Source organism: Mya arenaria, chromosome 6 (assembly GCF_026914265.1).
Source record: "Mya arenaria isolate MELC-2E11 chromosome 6, ASM2691426v1".
Classification (NCBI taxonomy): Eukaryota; Metazoa; Mollusca; class Bivalvia; order Myida; family Myidae; genus Mya; species Mya arenaria.
The window spans coordinates 40,597,401-40,618,866 of NC_069127.1; the positions used below are offsets into that span (position 1 = coordinate 40,597,401).

A 21,466-nucleotide genomic window follows, 5' to 3' on the forward strand; every position below is an offset into this window, starting at 1 on the left:
GACGGTAATTCTCCAACTTGTACTCGAGGTTTGTGAGCTCTATGTATACATGTTAGGTTACTGGCTTGCGGAATCAAATTTCCTTTTACTTTTTTGCATGCACAGAACACTGCTTTCAGTTTTAAGTGTAAACAAAACACCACAGCTCTGAAAAACATAAAGGTCCCATTAAAACCATGTTCAATGAACTTACATATCTGTTTTCGCTGGCCCACCATTTCCGTTAAGTAAGTGCTTAGCAATTTATTCATTGGTTAAAAAAAATCATGTCATTGTGTAAAAGTATTGAACCCGTGCAAAATGTTCATTTAATAATAATAAAAAGCTAAAGGTATGATACGAATATTTGGAAATCATTTAAATTTAATTTATTCTCATCGTAGTTTAGTTTGTGAGTATAATTTGTTTTATTTCTTAAATAATAAAGATTAATTAAACTTATCTTACCGATGCAAGAACTATTATTTAAATATTTTTACATCATTATACACTTGAATTTTTAATATACTAGACTAAAACCATTTAAAGCAATTTTAAATACATAATTTAAATCATAGAATTTAAGCTTATTATTAAGAAGTGTTCCTATCTTTTATTCAAGACGCCTTTAATACACAGATTGTGGCACTGTACCAGAGGTGCCACACGGCACTTACACAGCCACCACAAACACATTCCTCGGTGCACGAGTAACGTACTCGTGTAATTCTGGATATACGTCGTCGAGTTCAGAGACCATTGTATGTTTGACAAGCGGTTGGGCCACTCGACCAGTCTGTGATCCAAGTAAGCTACGCATAAATTAGATAGAATGATTAATTGTCATATTCGTATTTAGTCTGCACAATGTAAAATCCGTCTGAAATAAGAGTGAACATATGATTCTGTTTAATTCTATACATATATAGTTATAATTATTATAGAAGGAACGTTATCATCCCTAAATGTAGTAAACTGTACTCGCCAGACTAGAGAAAACAGTTCACCAATTTCTCCAAGAACCACTAATATATATACTTTTTCATAGAAGAATTTACCTAGTATATAATTAATACCTAATGTTAGGTCGTACAAGATTATCTCTTTTTTTAAATAACTAACAAATGAACAAATCAACTGTTCATTCATATTTAGAATATGATTTATCAAACTATGGAAAGCAAAAACATTGTCAGTAGATCCAATTTTTGAACGAAACCCAGCTTGTGATTAAACGCATATGTTTTTGTTTTAGCTCACGTTACCAAACGTTCATTGATATATTTAGTAAATATTTCCATAGTACAATCAATAATGCAATTCCTCTAATATTCTTCACAGCTGACAGACTTCCATTCTTGTGAATAGGCATTAAATAGTCAGCACTCCATAGTTCAGGAAAATGATATTGTTCTAAACGTTTATTAGACAACAAAGAAAATATGGGTGAAAATGTGTCAAAAACTATATCGGGCCCAGCACTTTGACCTAGATCTAACGCTTTTATATTTCTACTTATATCATCAATAGTGAATGGTGCATCCAACTCATTGAACATTATCCTTTTCATATTTTCATAATAACTACTATATTGTCATTACAATATAAACGTAAAAGTAGGATTTTCAACCTCAGGATGGCGTCGCAAAGTTATAACCATGCCATTAAAGAAATCAAAATACTGTACATGTCTGGGGGTTAACAGCTTTTTTACTTGTCTAAGATAAAAAAAAATGTATACAAAACAAATTGGATTTATGTCATTCATTATTGCCATTCTATTTTCGAAAACAAAATGTTGGTAACAGAAAGAGAAACATATATTTTAAAACGTATCAAAAAGCAGACCTAGATTATCATCAAATTTATAAATTCCAAATCTTCCAAAAATTCAAATAAAATACCACCTGATAAATTTATGAGTATTTTGAAAGCATTACTACCAAAACAGTTGATGGTTATAATTATGGTGCAAGAGGTTTGAACGATATTATCGACTTTTATTAACCAAATGCTGTCTTCCAAGAACTGGATGAAATTAGAAATATTCAATAAGTAATAAATGCTGTTAATCATTGAAACAATTGAATGCATGTGACAATGCGTATTTGTTTATTGATGTTTTTGAAACTGTAGATACGTTGTTTGCGTATGTGTGATATGTAGTAATAACGATCTGAATTAGTGTTACTTTCCTGAACAATGTGCTGAAATAATTATTATTCCACTCAACAAACATATGTTCAAATGTGATGATATTAATTATTTCTGTTTATCGAATCAATCGAGCACTTTTATTAATTAGCGTGTAGAAAACGGTTTTGAAGAATATTATTTAAGATACCAAATCCGATTTTAAATAGGGCGTCTACAACTGATGTCGTAGTTATGCTTCATTCTCTGATGCAAACATATATTGTATGAACAGAAGGGACTGTACGACATGTCAGTCGATTCAATGAACCGTCTTATTACTCGTTATGGAAATGCATTATGTCCAAAGATCTATAAATTGAGAAAATAAGGAGAACTACTTTTGTTCGTGATATGTATCAAAAGGTTAAATCATATTTGTGTTGCAAAACAATTGCTCTTGAAAATAAGTTTACAAGCATTTACAGTTTCTTCAATAAATATTAATGCGAAAACTTTGCTTGTTTGTTCAATATTTATTCTAAAGAAATTAACTAAACTTTAAGTTAGAATGTTATTTTGTTTAACTAGTACATCCTCTGATTGAATATAGATCTTACAACTAATGATGTTGAGTAATTAGCTTAAAAAGGTTGTGTTAGTAGTTTAAAGGGCGATGGGTCACCTCATCATGCGCATGCCCAAAGGTATGAATTCGCTGTGTGGCGGGAATGTTCCAAAATATCGCGAACGTGTGTATGACAGTAACAAGTTACACCATAAGCAACGTGTGTTTACAATTTAGTAATATTTATGTAATTTAAAAGAGAATTGCGCAAAGTTCGTGTTGTTTTTCTAGTTATTTATAGAATAATACATGGTTGATCATGGCTTTTGGTTGATTATTGCCCCAGTGGAAGGAATAATTGGCCGAGGGCTTTTGCCCGAGGCCGGTAGAGCCATAAATGAGAAAATTCGCTCGTGTTGACCCACTATCGACTTTTCTTCCGGTTTACGTTTAACAGATGATAGAGCCATTCAAACCGATCCGGTCGATAGCAAACATGCCTATGTAAGTTCTAAAGATAAGGGGAAAACCCTGTTTTCACGTTATAGCGGTTCTCGGTTTTTCGAACACCGTTGGAGATATAGGCATAATTTAGATATTAAGAAACGTTTTAAAGAGTCATATTAGACAGTAGTCATTTATGACTTAAGGCTGAAGAGGAAACACTAATTGACCAACCATTTGTATTGGTCCGGTGGTTACCAGACATGCTCCATCTCGCTACGATTACAGTTCGCTTATTTGGATGCGAGTAGCACATACACGATATTTATGCTGTTACTCTTCATTATAGCACTTGACACCGATAAAGTCAGTAAATGTTATTATCGTTTAAACCTAATGGTTTAAGAGTCTTGTCTTTCTGAGATTGAAAGGAAATGACCCTTAACGTTCCGGAAAAATGTCAGATTGGGAACGTTAGCCCCAAATGTGTTCTTTTACAATAACTCAAAAACAAAAACAAACATTGCGTAATACTTTGTTCTTAACAATGAATAAATTGTGGAAACACATTGCTTAGGGTATAGCTCGTAATTTCCATAGATATGTGTTCGCCATTTTTTGAAAAATTCACGCCACACAAGCAACGATATCTGCAGAATAAGTATGTCGCTAAATTGTCCCGTTTACTACTTATTTTTGTATATAAATACGTTTGAATATTGTAATGCATATAAACGTTGACATGATTTATTATAAAGATACGTGTTTGTGACGATGTTCATTGTACTCGTCATAAAACAACTATCCATCCTTCCACACATCAATCAATTAATACCATTTATCCACCCGTCCATCCATCAATTTATCTTTCTATATTGGTAAACTACACTCTAGAAAACAAAAAGGGATTGATGGCCTGGCGTCAGCCGGCGTGTTTAAATTAAAAGTAAAAGTTAAGGCGACGAAAGCCACGCCACTTAACACCCCCCGATTTCATTCCAATATAAGTGTGTCATTCAGGAGTCATTCGTCTTGACTGTACCAATGTGGTTTCGCTCCCGCCTAAAACCAGATCTTCTTTTAATACCATTATTGCCTTTTTGCGATTTCGTTATCAAAGTGTAAACTTAATATAAGTGTTTTGAGATCCATTAACGAAATATATATTTTGGTGCCAAAACATGAGCGAGTCCCTTTGAAAATGACGTGGAAAGTGATTTATACGAGCACCAGTTAGCTAAAAGGTTCAAGTTTATGTATTGTAAAATTTTGTAAACTCATTTTTTTACATGTACAAGGGTATAACCGTACAAGTTAACATCATGTATTTTTTGGCTTCTATACTATCTTGCTAGGTGATAGGCTTAGCTACTACAATGTCCTAAATGTAAAGATTCACTGGCCAAACACGTGCACACAGTGCGATATTTTCTAAAACATAAACGCCAACTCTGATCCTAAATTGGATTTTGTGTGATTGGCGTGGGATATCCATGGGAACATGATAAAGGATATTTAATTATCCATAAAAGTATAGTACAGTGTCTATGAAATAAACTATAAACATGATGTATAACATTTCATATGGCTTACCATCCATAAATTACATCATTGTAAAAAATAAAGACAATTGCACCAATTTGGTATGAATGTATTGGCAACAAAAACAATATTTTTTATTAACAACATACTGTAGTGAAAAACTGTTTAAATCGTTGTCCAAAACACCCTTTGTCTAAATATAACTTAGTTGTTCGTAACCACATCTTAATCATTTCATTCGAAAGTGGCGTTTGATAAAAAGAAACTAATTCAAGACATTTAAAATATTTAAAATATGACTGACATTTACATCTTATGAAGCGGTAAAGATGTTTACGGACAAATACTATTAATTTTGATACATATTTCAATTTATAAACATTGGACATGAATTCAGAACATCAATTTTATTGAATCCTATATTGTTTATTTAACACTTAATAAGTAATTTCATTTATGAATAATTCTCAAAAACATCATATGAACATAAAACAGGCGAAGCTTACTTTTACAGAAAAAACATAGCTTATGCATTTAAAATTGAATGTTGACTAAGTCGATTGTATTTAAAATGAAACTTTTTATTGTCGCATGGTGTTTATGCAAATACATAAATCAAGCATAGCAATTCAAACAAGATAAAACAACATATTTTTACAAGAAGTAACCTGCTAAAGTCAATTTAGGTATATGAAGCATAAGAAAAAAGTTGCAATCGAAGTGCTATTGTTTGTAATATATTCGTTTTCACAGTAACCTGTTCTGTACCGGACGTAGAAGCCGCTTTCAAAAACTCGGGAGCAACGATTGCTTACAACACGACCGTTACGTACACATGTGTAGCAGGCCACAACCATACTGACGGCAATTTAGTCAGGACATGTCAAACTAACGGCCATTTGGACGGAATTTCCCCAACTTGTACTCGAGGTATGAGGGCTATATGTATGAACAATTCGTGTACTGGCTGATGAAACCATTTCACATTCTGATCGATTTTACATGCACTGCTTTCAGTTTAAAATGTAAACAATTTAGACCTTCTTTCCATACATTTACATATTATTTTATGTAGGCTTACTGTTCCTGCAGAATAATATATAGCAAAGTTTAAACATTCGCATTCAGTATCTTATTTATTTGAACAGCCAAATTATTTGGTAAAAATGTTAACACGTGCAAAATGCCCATTTGGTAAGAATTGACCGATCACGATCTGGCATATGTTCAATCTAAATCGTCTTTCTAATTACATGTTATTTATCGTGGGCTAACCATTATCGATGGATAATTGAAAACCCAAGTCCAAACAATCCCATTCAGTATTGAATTTATATGGTAAGCCGAATCATTTTGTTTCGTAGAGATACTGAACCCGTGAAAACATCAATTTGGTAAGAAATCAGCCAAGCCAAAGCCAAGCCAAAGGTTTATAACGAAATAAATTGGACACCATTTGAAATTAATCTTAATTTATACCGGTGATTAACAAGCTGAATACTATTTGTATTAATACTAATGATATAAAGGCTAGTCAGAATGAACTTACTGATACACGAACTCGTATTTGCATTTCCTTTCTTCAAAATACATCGCACTTGTTTCTATGCTAATATGGCAAATTGTTTGATTTTGTTTTAATTAATTGAAGGGAAAAAAGCTCATTGGGTAGAAATTTTTACTTTTCTTAAACAAGCTTTTTATACACAGATTGTGGCACCGTACCATCGGTGCCTTACAGCACTTTTACAACTCCCCAAAACACACTCATCGGTGCACATGTAACGTACTCGTGTAATTCTGGATATTCGGCGAGGAATGCAGAGACCATTGTTTGTTTGACAAACGGTTGGACCACACGACCAGTTTGTCATCTAGGTGAGACATGCATTAATATAAAGAATAATCGAACTTCGTATTTAGTATATTCAATTGTTTTAGCAGTTGCATTATAAAACTTAGTGAACTTTTTTGTCTCATCAAGGTTCTTTTTTAACGTTATTTGCCAAAGTCCGTTTGATTATGAATTAACTAATGCAGCTTGTATTGAGAAGCACTAAAACAAATTTAATGCAAACTGATTGGATTGATGTGAAACAAAATGATGTATCTGTCAGTTTTCGGAAAACAAAATGTTATTTACAGTAAAAGATATATTTTAAAAACTTTAAAATTTTAAAAAAGTACGGAATCAAAACACAACGATATATAATTAGTAAATGTTCCTTGGTGAGAAAAGAATGAAGGCATCTGTTTAACACAGGCTAATAAACCAAAAATAACATTTCAACAAGCAACGAGTGTCTTGCATCAGGTTTAAAATCAACATACGCTGGATATGTTAATGTTTGGTTGCTGCAATACTTTCATGGTGATTGTGAAATACCGATATTAATACATTTGGAAGCGAGAACAGCATGTGCGAACTTCGCGCTGCTACTCTTCATTTGAACTTAAGAGAAAGTATATTTAATAATCATTTAAACCCAAATGTTTAGTTTGACAGCCTTGCCGTTCTGAGATTGAAAGAAAATGGTCATCAATGCTCTCGAAATAATCTCAGATGAGGAACGTTAGAAACAGTGCGTTCTTTTACTATAACTCAAAAACAAAAACAAACGTTGCGCAAAACTTTGTCTGACATACGTGTTCTCCATATTTTGGAATATTCCCGCCACACAGAGAAATTGCATACCTCTGCGCATGCGCAGATTAAGTTTGTCGCCCAATTGATCTGTTTGCTAGGTTTGCTTAATACAGACTTATGAGTCTTTTTCGTTAATATGCATGTGTACGTTGTCATGATTTATTGTAAGCATATGTGTTGTTGACGATGTACATTGTACCCGTCATAAATCAACTATCCTTCCTTACACCCATCAAGCAATCAATCCCATCCTTCTACACATCCATCCATCAATATATTTTGGTAGCCCATTGATTTACTGGCGTCACAGGGCGTGTTAAAATTAAAAATGAGAGTTTGGTCGACGGATACCACCGAACAGCCCTCGATTTAATTTCAATTTAATTGTGTCATTCAGAAAAACGTTCCAGGTTTGAGGCAATGTATAAATAGGTTGTATATCGAAAAGGTACCCAATCCAAGTTTGCCTTTTATATCATAAAACAATGTCTTGATAAAACAATTAGCAATCTTTTGATTGACATTATATGTCGCGATATGTACGTTTACTTGGAAATAGAACTAATTTTGATACTCATTTCAATTAATAAACATTAAACGTGAATTCAGAACATCAATTTGTTTAAAATATCTTAGTTTATTTAACTCTTAACAAGTAATTTCATCCAGAAATTATATTGAACATCAGCATATAAATGTAATACAGGCGGCGCTTACTTTCACTGAAGAACAAAATAATGCAATTGTAATTAAATGTTTTCTATCTGGATTGCATTCTATTGCCGTTTTGTGTTTATGCAAAAATCAGAAATCAATCAAACAGTTTTTGTCCAGTTACATTCTGTTAAAGTCCGTTATTTATAGCATAAATACAAAGATGCAATCGAAGAGCTAATGTCTGGAATATATTCGTTATCACAGTAACATGTAATCGGACGTAGAGGCCGCTTGAAAAGATTGGGAAACGATTTCTTACAACACCACCGTTACATAAATATGTGTAGGAGGTCCCATTCATATTTGTGGCTGCTATTCGATTTTACATTCACTAAACACTGTTTTAAGTTTAAACCTTCTTTCCCTACATTATTATGTTATTCACTGTAGACTTACCGTTATCGTAGAGTAATTTATAATTCCTTATTTTATTTATATGATCAGCCAAATCATTTCGTTTTAAGTGAACACGTTTAAATTGTCCATTTGATAAAAATGGACCGCGCAAGATTTGAAACGGGTTTCTTGGACATCAGTTGAATTAGATATTCACATGTCGTAGTTAAAATGATGAATAGCATTTGTCGTAATACAAAAATAATAAAGGTTAATCAGTATAAACTTAATCATATACAACATTGTATTTGAGCCACATTAAAATACATATCGTTAATATACTGAATACGAATATTTGAAACAATATAAAATTTAAATCATTTGAAAAAGGGTTTCTTTATACACAGATTGTGGCACTGTACCAGCAGTGCCTTACAGCACGTATAAAGCTCCCACAGACACACTTCTCGGTGCACGTGTAACATACTCGTGTAATTCTGGATATACGGTGTTGGGTGCAGATACCATTGTATGTTTGACAAGCGGTTGGGCCACACGACCAGTCTGTCATCCAGGTTAGATGCAAAAATCGTCATCTTCGTTTTTAGAATTCGAACTGTTTCAGAAATTGCAACGTTAGGTTTGACTTTCTCCACATCGTTATATCCGTCTGAAATTCCATTGGACTGATGAATTCCACTTTTTTAAATTACATAAATTTGCAGTTGCTAATATAACAATAGGTAAAGTTTCTAGATATAACTAGCTAAAATTTATATCTATATACCAAAGTGTTTGTTATTATGTATTTGTTACCGTAGTAATCTGCTCTGTACCGGACGTAATAGACGCTTCCAAAGATTCTGGAGCAACAATTGTTTACAACACGACCGTAACGTACAAATGTGCCGGAGGCCACATCCATACTGAAGGCAATTTAGTTAGGACATGTCAAACTGAAAGCTTATTGGACGGTAATTCCCCAACTTGTACTCGAGGTATGTCGGCTCTTTGGATACATAGTACTAGGCTACTGGCTTGTGGAATCAATTTTTCCATTTACTGTTTGCCTTCACAGAACATTGCGTTCAGTTTTAAGTGTAAACATGAAACACCACAGCTCTTAATACATAAAGGTCCAATTATGACCGTGTTTAATGAACTTACATATTTTTTTATCGCTGGCCCACCATTTTCGTTAAATAAATGCTTACCGATTTATTCATTTGTTCAAACATATCATTTTATTTCGTGAAAAAACGGAACTCGTGCAAAATGTCCATTTAATAATAATGAAAAGCTCAAGATTTGAAACGAAATAATCATCATCATTTAAATTCAATATTATTCTCATCATAGCATAGATTGTGAGTAGTATTTGTTTTATTTAATAAATAATAAAGGTTTATTAGAAACATATATAATTTTAATCATGGGATATTATCTCAATATATAGAAAAAAAAATTCAATAACGTATTTTATACACAGATTGTGGCACTGTACCAGCGGTGCCTTACAGCACGTATACAAGCCCCACAAACACATTCCTCGGTGCACGTATAACGTACTCGTGTAATTCTGGATATACGTCGTCGGGTGCAGAGACCATTGGATGCTTCACAAGTGGTTGAGCTACACGACCAGTCTGTCATTCAGGTACGATGCGCAATAATATAGCAATTAATCAATATCTTTGTATTTAGTGTATCGATTTGTTTCAGCCATAACAACGTTTAGTTTGATTGTCGCTACAATGTAAAAACCGTTTGAAAATTGATCGAATATGTAATTCTGTTTAATTCCATACATAAAAAGTTGCAAATATAATAGAAGTAACATATTCTACCTATATTCAGCTAAAATGTTTTGCCTTCTGTATTTACTGTGAGATATATTTTTATTCACTTTTGGTGATTTACATTTTCAAAATAAAATAAGTTAGAAGATAGTGTTCACTTATTTAATAAGGTGTACTTGCCAGACTAGTGTTTATTTCTGACAATATCTAACCGTCATCTAAACGGAAATTAAATTACTTCAAGACTACGTAAAAGTCGGCTGTTGAATTTCACTCTCAAGATGGTGTCGTTAAATGTGTGAATAGTGCGTGTGAAAATTCAGATATACTCATATCAAACATATGGCATTTATATTTTTGAATTAACATTAATCTGTCGATATGTTTCAAGGTTTATTTAATACGTAAAAAATAATGTTGATAAATACTAGGATAATAGTGAATTTCAGTTAACATAAACTGGTTCAACCAACCAGTGAAACCCATTTTTCCGCCGGGCGTTCAAACACGGTAAATCCAACTTGTATTCATATAATGATCTATAATACGTATATGGTGACCATATGGTCTTGCCACTGACAGCAGTTATAATCAGTAGTATATCTGCAAAGATCGATTCAGATACGCTAAACGAAGCATGTGTTTTACCTATCTATAACACTCGGATAGAGAAAACCAGAATTCTCATAGATCCATCTCGTTCCCGCGACAATATTAAAATTATTTGAAAAACATATAATTCCTCAACTGAGAATGTACTTACTACATATTAATCAGTAGTATTAATATATTACAAAAAATATGACAAAACCAATCTTGTCAAACTGCTCTATCAGACAAACTAATGATTGGCTGAACGCATTTTTAGATTATGGAAGCTTTCTGATTTAAGAAAAAGGTCTTCCACCCATTTGATCATGATATTCTACTTCAAAAGCTGACAATACATCTGTTTTTGGAAAATAGCAATTATGGATATCGTTCCATTGAAAAGGACGACAAAAAATGAAAAAGAAAACATTCAATCTTCAAATTGAACTACTAAAGCGCTACAAAGAAAGAGAAACCAGCAACAAAATTTAAACAACAACACAATTTACATACTTAAAGTTTCAAAAATAATTTGGAATGAGTAATGCTAAAATTTAACTATCTACAATAAAGAATAATTTCTCACGTTCAAAATTCACAAACAATTTTACTGATATTGGTAATTCAATGGCCATTTAATGAAAGCTACAACAAACAAATTAATTACATTAACAAACAATGAAGTACTAAATATAAAAATACATATCCACTTAACAAAGTCAAGTGTCACAGGGCTCAATACTGGGTCGATTGGTATTTTGTAAATCAAATATAATATGAATTAGTAGAAGCCTTTGATTACACAAGGTTTCTTTCCAAAAGCCTAATTTCAAACTATTTTCTAAAGCATTTATCGACCTTCTGATTGAAGGTATTAATTGTTATTTTATAACTCATATAGTCCGGTCGGGGCAAACAAGAAGCAAACACATATAAGAAAAAGAACACTACACTAAAAAGAGTTGGTAAAAGTATTTAAAAAGACATTTAAAATTATAATACGACTTAATGGATGACTTTGGAAAATCGAATCAAATTCCACACCTAAATTAGATTTAAAACACAACACATGAAACGCTCATTCATTTATAATAGCAGATTATTTGGTAAGGAACAAGTGACATGAAATTTTGCAATATGCTTTAACGGTATAATCCTTCAAATCAAAATGCAAGACATATGTTCTTAACAACATACAATCTGTTTAATTATAAAAGTTCAAACAATAATCTTAGGCACTAAAATATCATTATGCCTATGGCGGCTAATTTGGCTATTTGTTTGCTTGTTTGTTAAATTGATACTGGTATGACTGTTTTTATTTAAATAGAAACTTCTACATATTATTTTATTTCTCGCTAGCTACACTTTTAATCGCAACAGAAGAAGAGAAACGAAGCCAGCAACACATTTGAAACAACAACATTTATATAAAGTTTTACAAAAGTAATTTCAAATAAGTAATGTTGAAATTAAATACTTGAAATAAAGAATAATATCCAAAAGATATAATATCTTCAGTGATCCCGGTATTTTGAATGTCCACAGAATTTATTCCGCATGAAATAATAAACAGACTATTCGAACACTTATTTAATTCAAACACACGGTTTTAAACGTTGTCCTCAGAAGATAATTAAAATAAATCAAAGATTTTTACAAAAAGGAATTCATAAAAACTTGTTAACATTTTACAGACACTTTAACTTTAACTAAAATAACAATTATCAGAATATTGCCCTTAGAACCAAAATGAAAATGTTCCCGTAAAATCTACATCCTTTAGCATACATTAACATTCTCCAAACAATTATAAATATCATGTTTATTCTAAAACATATATACATTCAATAAACAGAACAATCTAGTACATTTTAGACAAATCTTGACAACGTGCTCCAAAAAATATCAAAGAGGAGCAAATAGTAAGATGAAATGAATCTAGGTTACCATGCATATAAAACTCAATTACTAAACAATAAAGTACTGAATTTAAAATGGGAATACAATATTTACATGTTATTTACCAAACTAGCCCTGAATAAAAACGCAAACATTTATACTTAATTGGTTTGCTACATTTAAATGACAATTGTTAGCAACAAAATACATGTGCTTAGAAATTTGCAATTCGAATGTATGTAATGAAGTATTACTTGTAAAACTGTTTCAGATATAGGCTACGACTGTACGGACACTACCTGCACTGACCCTAACGCTGTTTGCGATGATGCCACCCTACTGTGCTCCTGTCCTACTGGGTACTTTGATGATAACGGAGCCGCTCTTGGTGGGACGTGTGAAAGTACGTGTTGTTGCATTGCATGGAGACTATTTATAGATTAATAGTTATGCCAAAAGCTACAGAAACAAGCTCAGTAGCAAAAAGTTTAAACATTTACCCGGTTTAATGGCACTGGGTAAACGCCAATGACAATGAAAATAAAATCACAAACAAGAAACATGGAAACTCATTTAAACTCATTTTTTATGTTCAATTTGCATTTCATTCTTAAAGTCTTTGGAATTGTACAAGGAACAGAGAAAGATAACTTTACTATTTTTTCAACATTTTCAATTAAACACAACGCAGTCTACGCCGCTTACGGATCCCCGCCTTCGGTTCATTACCAGATTTCCATTGAGAGTTTTTTTTCTCTAAACGCTTCGATAAACCGCTTAACAAATCCGCCGCATTTTAACACGATAATAGACGTGATGCAGGACGTAATAAAAGCGACCAATAAAGAAACACTATATATCAGTGCGTTTCCATGCAAACATTTAATAAACATTTGTTTTTCTTAAATGATTCGTTCAATTGATAATATTTCAGTCAAATCTACTGAGGTATCTGCGGTGTTAATAGCTGTTCCGATTGCAAGTGTGGTGGTTGTGATTCTGGCTGTGACCACCGCTTGCTTGATCAAGCAACGAAGAAATAGACTGGAAGCTAACCACGGAAATAGTAACACCAGAATCTCGGAAACAAATGCCATATGTCTGCAAACGTTCGTATCAGAACAAGATTATTATAACATCGGTGAAATAAACAAACCTGAGGATAAATACAAAACAGAAACACACAATTTGATGAACAATCCAGCTTATGCTTACACTGAAGGTACGCCAGTTGCCCATGTTCCACAAACCAACATTGACGCGGCTATCATCGCTCAAAACTATACCGATGAACATGACTACGATACATTTCAAGACCTAATCTACGAGAACGCAGAAACCAATGGTGAAGCAATCTACGAGAACACAGAAACCAATGGTGAAGCAATCTACGAGAACACAGAAACCAATGATGAAGCAATCTACAAGAACATAGAAACTAACGTTGACGCATCTAATGTTTATGACGAGATTTAATTTCGTTCTCATTAAATTTTAAATCGATTTTTAATTGGGGTCAATGTGTAAATATATTTTGCAATGATTATTTCATTTGATTTCCATTATTGTTCATAATCATTATAATTTTCACATTGAATGGCCTTACATATTATCTTACGGAGACTTTAAAATATGTTCAAATAGTGTGTTCTTATATAAAACTGTTTAACCCATCAAAGCTAGAACCAACATTTTATTTGCCGTTTTTAAAGTTCACTATTCTGTGGTATATGTTCAGTTCGTGAGATTAAGAGTATCTGCACATCGCTTAGATGTAAAATCCTCTAGACGGCACAAACCAGAATCAACACCACATTGTTATAGAAAATGAGTTTCATTTAATGAACTTGGTGATGATATTTATTTTGTATTATAATGTGAGATTTGAGGAATATATGAAAAAATATTATTATACCTGTCCAAGTTTATTTCAACTAATTGAAATACACTAATTAGAAAATGTCAGTTTTAATAGAAATCTAACTTGTTCTTTATGTGCATAAAGCAATCATATGGAAGTAATAGAAACATTTATCATGTATTACTAACCCTATAAGATTGGTGTGATGTTTGGGTATCGTGATTTGCTTATGCGATATATATTGTTGCTAGAATATATCTTGGAATATATTTTTATGCGATTTATATTGTTGCTAGAATATATCTTGGAATATATTTTTATGCGATATATATTGTTGCTAGAATATATCTTGGAATATATTTTTATGCGATATATATTGTTGCTAGAATATATCTTGGAATATATTTTTATGCGATATATATTGTTGCTAGAATATATCTTGGAATATATTTTTATGCGATTTATATTGTTGCTAGAATATATCTTGGAATATATTTTTATGCGATTTATATTGATGCTAGAATTTATCTTGGAATATATTTTTATGCGATTAATATTGTTGCTAGAATTTATCTTGAAATATGTTTTAATGAGTATTATTTTGTTGCTAGGATATGTATTGGAATATGTGTTTATGCGATTTATATTGTTCCTTTCCTATATCTTGGAATACGTTTGTCATCAGCTCGAATTTATTCTGAACTCCTAAATCGGGGAAAAATACGCCCCAAAGTAAAAGTATGGTCATAGCATTTAATTTGAATGTTATATAATTTTACTACTAATAAAGAAATTGCGTAATTTTTGGAGGATATGTTGTTGCTGTTTAAAAAAAAATTGGGTTCATTTAAAGCATTGATAAAAAAATGACCTACGAATTGATAAACCAATGCCGATTTGCTTACCGCACAAAAGCAAAGCGCATAAGACTTTAGTTTAGAGCTAAATACAGAATGGTTTGTACGTCAGTTTAAAGCTACTGTGACTATTGCCAGTATAGCTACTGTGACTATTGCCAGTATCTAGCTACTGAGACAATAACCAGTTTATATTAGCTGTGACTATTGCCTGTGTCTCGCTACTGTGACAATTACCAGTTTATATTGGCTGTGACTTTTGCCTGTATCTCGCTACTGTGACAATTACCATTTCATATTAACTGTGACTATTGCCTGTGTCTCGCTACTGTGACAATAACCAGTTTATATTAGCTGTGACTATTGCCTGTATCTCGCTACTGTGACAATTATCAGTTCATATTAGCTGTGACTATTGCCTGTATCTCGCTACTGTGACAATTACCAGTTCATACTAGCTGTGACTATTGCCTGTATCTCGCTATTGTGACAATTACCAGTTCATATTAGCTGTGACTATTGCCTGTATCTCGCTACTGTGACAATTACCAGTTTATATTAGCTGTGACTATTGCCAGTATCTCGCTACTGTGACAATTATCAGTTCATATTAGCTGTGACTATTGCCTGTATCTCGCTACTGTGACAATTACCAGTTCATATTAGCTGTGACTATTGCCAGTATCTCGCTTCTGTGACAATTACCAGTTTATATTAGCTGTGACTATTGCCTGTATCTCGCTACTGTGACAATAACCAGTTTATATTAACTGTGACTTTTGCCTGTATCTCGCTACTGTGACAATTACCAGTTCATATTTACTGTGACTATTGCCTGTGTCTCGCTACTGTGACAATAACCAGTTCATATTAGCTGTGACTATTGCCTGTATCTCGTTACTGTGACAATAACCAGTTTATATTAGCTGTGACTAATGCCTGTATCTCGCTACTGTGACAATTACCAGTTCATATTAGCTGTGACTATTGCCTGTTTCTCGCTACTGTGACAATTACCAGTTTATATTAGCTGTGACTATTGCCTGTATCTCGCTACTGTGACAATTACCAGTTCATATTAGCTGTGACTTTTGCCTGTATCTCGCTACTGTGACTGACAATAACCAGTTTAATTGGCTGTGACTATTGCCTGTATCTCGCTACTGTGACAATAACCAGTTTATATTAGCTGTGACTATTGCCTGTATCTCGCTACTGTGACAATAACCAGTTTATATTTGCTGTGACTATTGCCTGTATCTCGCTACTGTGACAATAACCAGTTTATATTAGCTGTGACTATTGTCTGTATCTCGCTTCTGTGACAATTACCAGTTCATATTGGCTGTGACTATTGCCTGTATCTCGCTACTGTGACAATTACCAGTTCATATTGGCTGAGACTATTGCCTGTATCTCGCTACTGTGACAATAACCAGTTTATATTAGCTGTGACTATTGCCTGTATCTCGCTACTGTGACAATAACCAGTTTATATTAGCTGTGACTATTGCGTGTATCTCGTTACTGTGACAATAACCAGTTTATATTAGCTGTGACTATTGCCTGTATTTCGTTACTGAGACAATAACCAGTTTATATTAGCTGTGACTATTGCCTGTATCTGGCTACTGAGACAATAACCAGTTTATATTAGCTGTGACTATTGCCTGTATCTGGCTACTGTGACAATAACCAGTTTATATTTGCTGTGACTATTGCCTGTATCTGGCTACTGTGACAATAACCACTTCATATTAGCTGTGACTATTGCCTGTATCTCGCTACTGTGACAATAACCAGTTCATATTAGCTGTGACTATTGCCTGTATCTCGCTACTGTGACAATTACCAGTTCATATTGGCTGTGACTATTGCCTGTATCTCGCTACTGTGACAATAACCAGTTTATATTGGCTGTGACTATTGCCTGTATCTCGCTACTGTGACAATTACCAGTTCATATTAGCTGTGACTATTGCCTGTATCTCGCCCAGTTCATACTAGCTGTGACTATTGCCAGTATCTCGCTACTGTGACAATAACCAGTTCATATTAGCTGTGACTATTGCCTGTATCTCGCTACTGTGACAATAACCAGTTTATATTAGCTGTGACTATTGCCTGTATCTCGCTACTGTGACAATTACCAGTTTATATTAGCTGTGACTATTGCCTGTGTCTCGCTACTGTGACAATTACCAGTTTATATTAGCTGTGACTATTGCCAGTATCTCGCTACTGTGATAATTACCAGTTTATATTAGCTGTGACTATTGCCTGTGTATCGCTACTGTGACAATTGCCAGTTCATATTAGCTGTGACTATTGCCTGTATCTCGCTACTGTGACGATTGCCAGTTCATATTAGCTGTGACTATTGCCAGTATCTCGCTTCTGTGACAATTACCAGTTCATATTAGCTGTGACTTTTGCCTGTATCTCGCTACTGTGACAATTACCAGTTCATATTAGCTGTGACTATTGCCTGTGTCTCGCTACTGTGACAATTGCCAGTAAATATTAGCTGTGACTATTGCCAGTATCTCGCTACTGTGACAATTACCAGTTCATATTAGCTGTCACTATTGCCTGTGTCTCGCTACTGTGACATTTGCTAGTTCATATTAGCTTTGACTATTGCCAGTATCTCGCTACTGTGACAATTACCAGTTTATATTAGCTGTGACTATTGCCTGTATCTCGCTACTGTGACAATAACCAGTTTATATTAGCTGTGACTATTGCGTGTATCTCGTTACTGTGACAATAACCAGTTTATATTAGCTGTGACTATTGCCTGTATCTGGCTACTGTGACAATAACCAGTTCATATTAGCTGTGACTATTGCCTGTATCTCGCTACTGTGACAATAACCAGTTTATATTAGCTGTGACTATTGCCTGTATCTCGCTACTGTGACAATTACCAGTTTATATTAGCTGTGACTATTGCCTGTGTCTCGCTACTGTGACAATTACCAGTTTATATTAGCTGTGACTATTGCCAGTATCTCGCTACTGTGATAATTACCAGTTTATATTAGCTGTGACTATTGCCTGTGTCTCGCTACTGTGACAATTGCCAGTTCATATTAGCTGTGACTATTGCCTGTGTCTCGCTACTGTGACGATTGCCAGTTCATATTAGCTGTGACTATTGCCAGTATCTCGCTTCTGTGACAATTACCAGTTCATATTAGCTGTGACTTTTGCCTGTATCTCGCTACTGTGACAATTACCAGTTCATATTAGCTGTGACTATTGCCTGTGTCTCGCTACTGTGACAATTGCCAGTAAATATTAGCTGTGACTATTGCCAGTATCTCGCTACTGTGACAATTACCAGTTCATATTAGCTGTGACTATTGCCTGTGTCTCGCTACTGTGACATTTGCTAGTTCATATTAGCTATGACTATTGCCAGTATCTCGCTACTGTGACAATTACCAGTTTATATTAGCTGTGACTATTGCCTGTATCTCGCTACTGTGACAATTACCAGTTTATATTAGCTGTGACTATTGCGTGTATCTCGTTACTGTGACAATAACCAGTTTATATTAGCTGTGACTATTGCCTGTATCTGGCTACTGAGACAATAACCAGTTTATATTAGCTGTGACTATTGCCTGTATCTGGCTAATGTGACAATAACCAGTTTATATTTGCTGTCACTATTGCCTGTATCTGACTACTGTGACAATTACCAGTTCATATTAGCTGTGACTATTGCCTGTATCTGGCTACTGTGACAATTACCAGTTCATATTAGCTGTGACTATTGCCTGTATCTCGCTACTGTGACAATTACCAGTTCATATTGGCTGTGACTATTGCCTGTATCTCGCTACTGTGACAATAACCAGTTTATATTGGCTGTGACTATTGCCTGTATCTCGCTACTGTGACAATAACCAGTTCATATTAGCTGTGACTATTGCCTGTATCTCGCTACTGTGACAATTACCAGTTCATATTAGCTGTGACTATTGCCTGTATCTCGCTACTGTGACAATTACCAGTTCATATTAGCTGTGACTATTGCCTGTGTCTCGCTGCTGTGACAATTGCCAGTTCATATTAGCTGTGACTATTGCCAGTATCTCGCTACTGTGACAATTACCAGTTCATATTAGCTGTGACTATTGCCTGTATCTCGCTACTGTGACAATAACCAGTTCATATTAGCTGTGACTATTGCCTGTATCTCGCTACTGTGACAATAACCAGTTTATATTAGCTGTGACTATTGCCTGTATCTCGCTACTGTGACAATTACCATTTTATATTAGCTGTGACTATTGCCTGTGTCTCGCTATTGTGACAATCACCAGTTTATATTAGCTGTGACTATTGCCTGTATCTCGCTACTGTGACAATAACCAGTTTATATTAGCTGTGACTATTGCCTGTATCTCGCTACTGTGACAATTACCAGTTTATATTAGCTGTGACTATTGTCTGTATCTCGCTTCTGTGACAATTACCAGTTCATATTGGCTGTGACTATTGCCTGTATCTCGCTACTGTGACAATAACCAGTTCATATTGGCTGAGACTATTGCCTGTATCTCGCTACTGTGACAATAACCAGTTTATATTAGCTGTGACTATTGCCTGTATCTCGCTACTGTGACAATAACCAGTTTATATTAGCTGTGACTATTGCGTGTATCTCGTTACTGTGACAATAACCAGTTTATATTAGCTGTGACTATTGCCTGTATTTCGTTACTGTGACAATTACCAGTTCATATTAGCTGTGACTTTTGCCTGTATCTCACTACTGTGACAATTACCAGTTCATATTAGCTGTGACTATTGCCTGTGTCTCGCTACTGTGACAATTGCCAGTAAATATTAGCTGTGACTATTGCCAGTATCTCGCTACTGTGACAATTACCAGTTCATATTAGCTGTGACTATTGCCTGTGTCTCGCTACTGTGACAATTGCTAGTTCATATTAGCTATGACTATTGCCTGTATCTCGCTACTGTGACAATTACCAGTTTATATTAGCTGTGACTATTGCCTGTATCTCGCTACTGTGACAATAACCAGTTTATATTAGCTGTGACTATTGCCTGTATCTCGCTACTGAGACAATAACCAGTTTATATTAGCTGTGACTATTGCCTGTATCTCGCTACTGTGACAATTACCAGTTCATATTAGCTGTGACTATTGCCTGTATCTCGCTACTGTGACAATAACCAGTTCATATTAGCTGTGACTATTGCCTGTGTCTCGCTACTGTGACAATTGCCAGTTCATATTAGCTGTGACTATTGCCTGTATCTCGCTACTGTGACAATTTCCAGTTTATATTAGCTGTGACTATTGCCTGTATCTCGCTACTGTTACAATAACCAGTTTATCTTAGCTGTGACTTTTGCCTGTATCTCGCTACTGTGACAATTGCTAGTTTATATTAGCTGTGATTATTGCCTGTATCCCGCTGCTGTGACAATTGCCAGTTTATATTAGCTGAGACTATTGCCTGTATCTCGCTACTCTGACAATTACCAGTTTATATTAGCTGTGACAATTGCCTGTATCCCACTACTGTGACAATTACCAGTTTATATTGGCGGTTATCTCGCTACTGTGACAATTGCCAGTTTATATTAGCTGTGATTATTTCCTGTATCCCGCTGCTGTGACAATTGCCAGTTTATATTAGCTGAGACTATTGCCTGTATCTCGCTACTCTGACAATTACCAGTTTATATTAGCTGTGACTATTGCCTGTATCTCACTACTGTGACAATTACCAGTTTATATTGCCTGTATCTCGCTACTGTGACAATTACCAGTTTATATTAGCTGTGACTTTTGCCTGTATCTCGCTACTGTGACAATTGCCAGTTTATATTAGCTGAAACTATTGCCTGTATCTCACTGCTGTTACAATAACCAGTTCATATTAGCTGAGACTATTGCCTGTATCTCGCTACTGTGACAATTACCAGTTTATATTAGCTGTGACTATTGCCTGTATCTGGCTGCTGTTACAATAACCAGTTCATATTAGCTGTGACTATTGCCTGTATCTCACTACTGTGACAATTACCAGTTTATATTAG

At 34.2% G+C, this 21,466-nt stretch overlaps 1 protein-coding gene across 1 annotated transcript; it reads left to right on the forward strand.

The window, feature by feature from the left end:
• The first annotated feature begins 266 nt into the window (after window positions 1-266).
• LOC128237789 (CUB and sushi domain-containing protein 3-like) lies at window positions 267-14,727 on the forward strand. Its single transcript, XM_052953373.1, has 9 exons — window positions 267-282; window positions 619-786; window positions 5,420-5,596; window positions 6,377-6,544; window positions 8,774-8,941; window positions 9,188-9,364; window positions 9,856-10,023; window positions 12,930-13,061; window positions 13,593-14,727. The coding sequence occupies exons 1-7, from the start codon at window positions 267-269 to the stop codon at window positions 9,996-9,998; spliced, it is 1,017 nt and encodes a 338-aa protein (XP_052809333.1). The 3' UTR covers window positions 9,999-10,023; window positions 12,930-13,061; window positions 13,593-14,727.
• The last annotated feature ends 6,739 nt before the right edge of the window (window positions 14,728-21,466 follow it).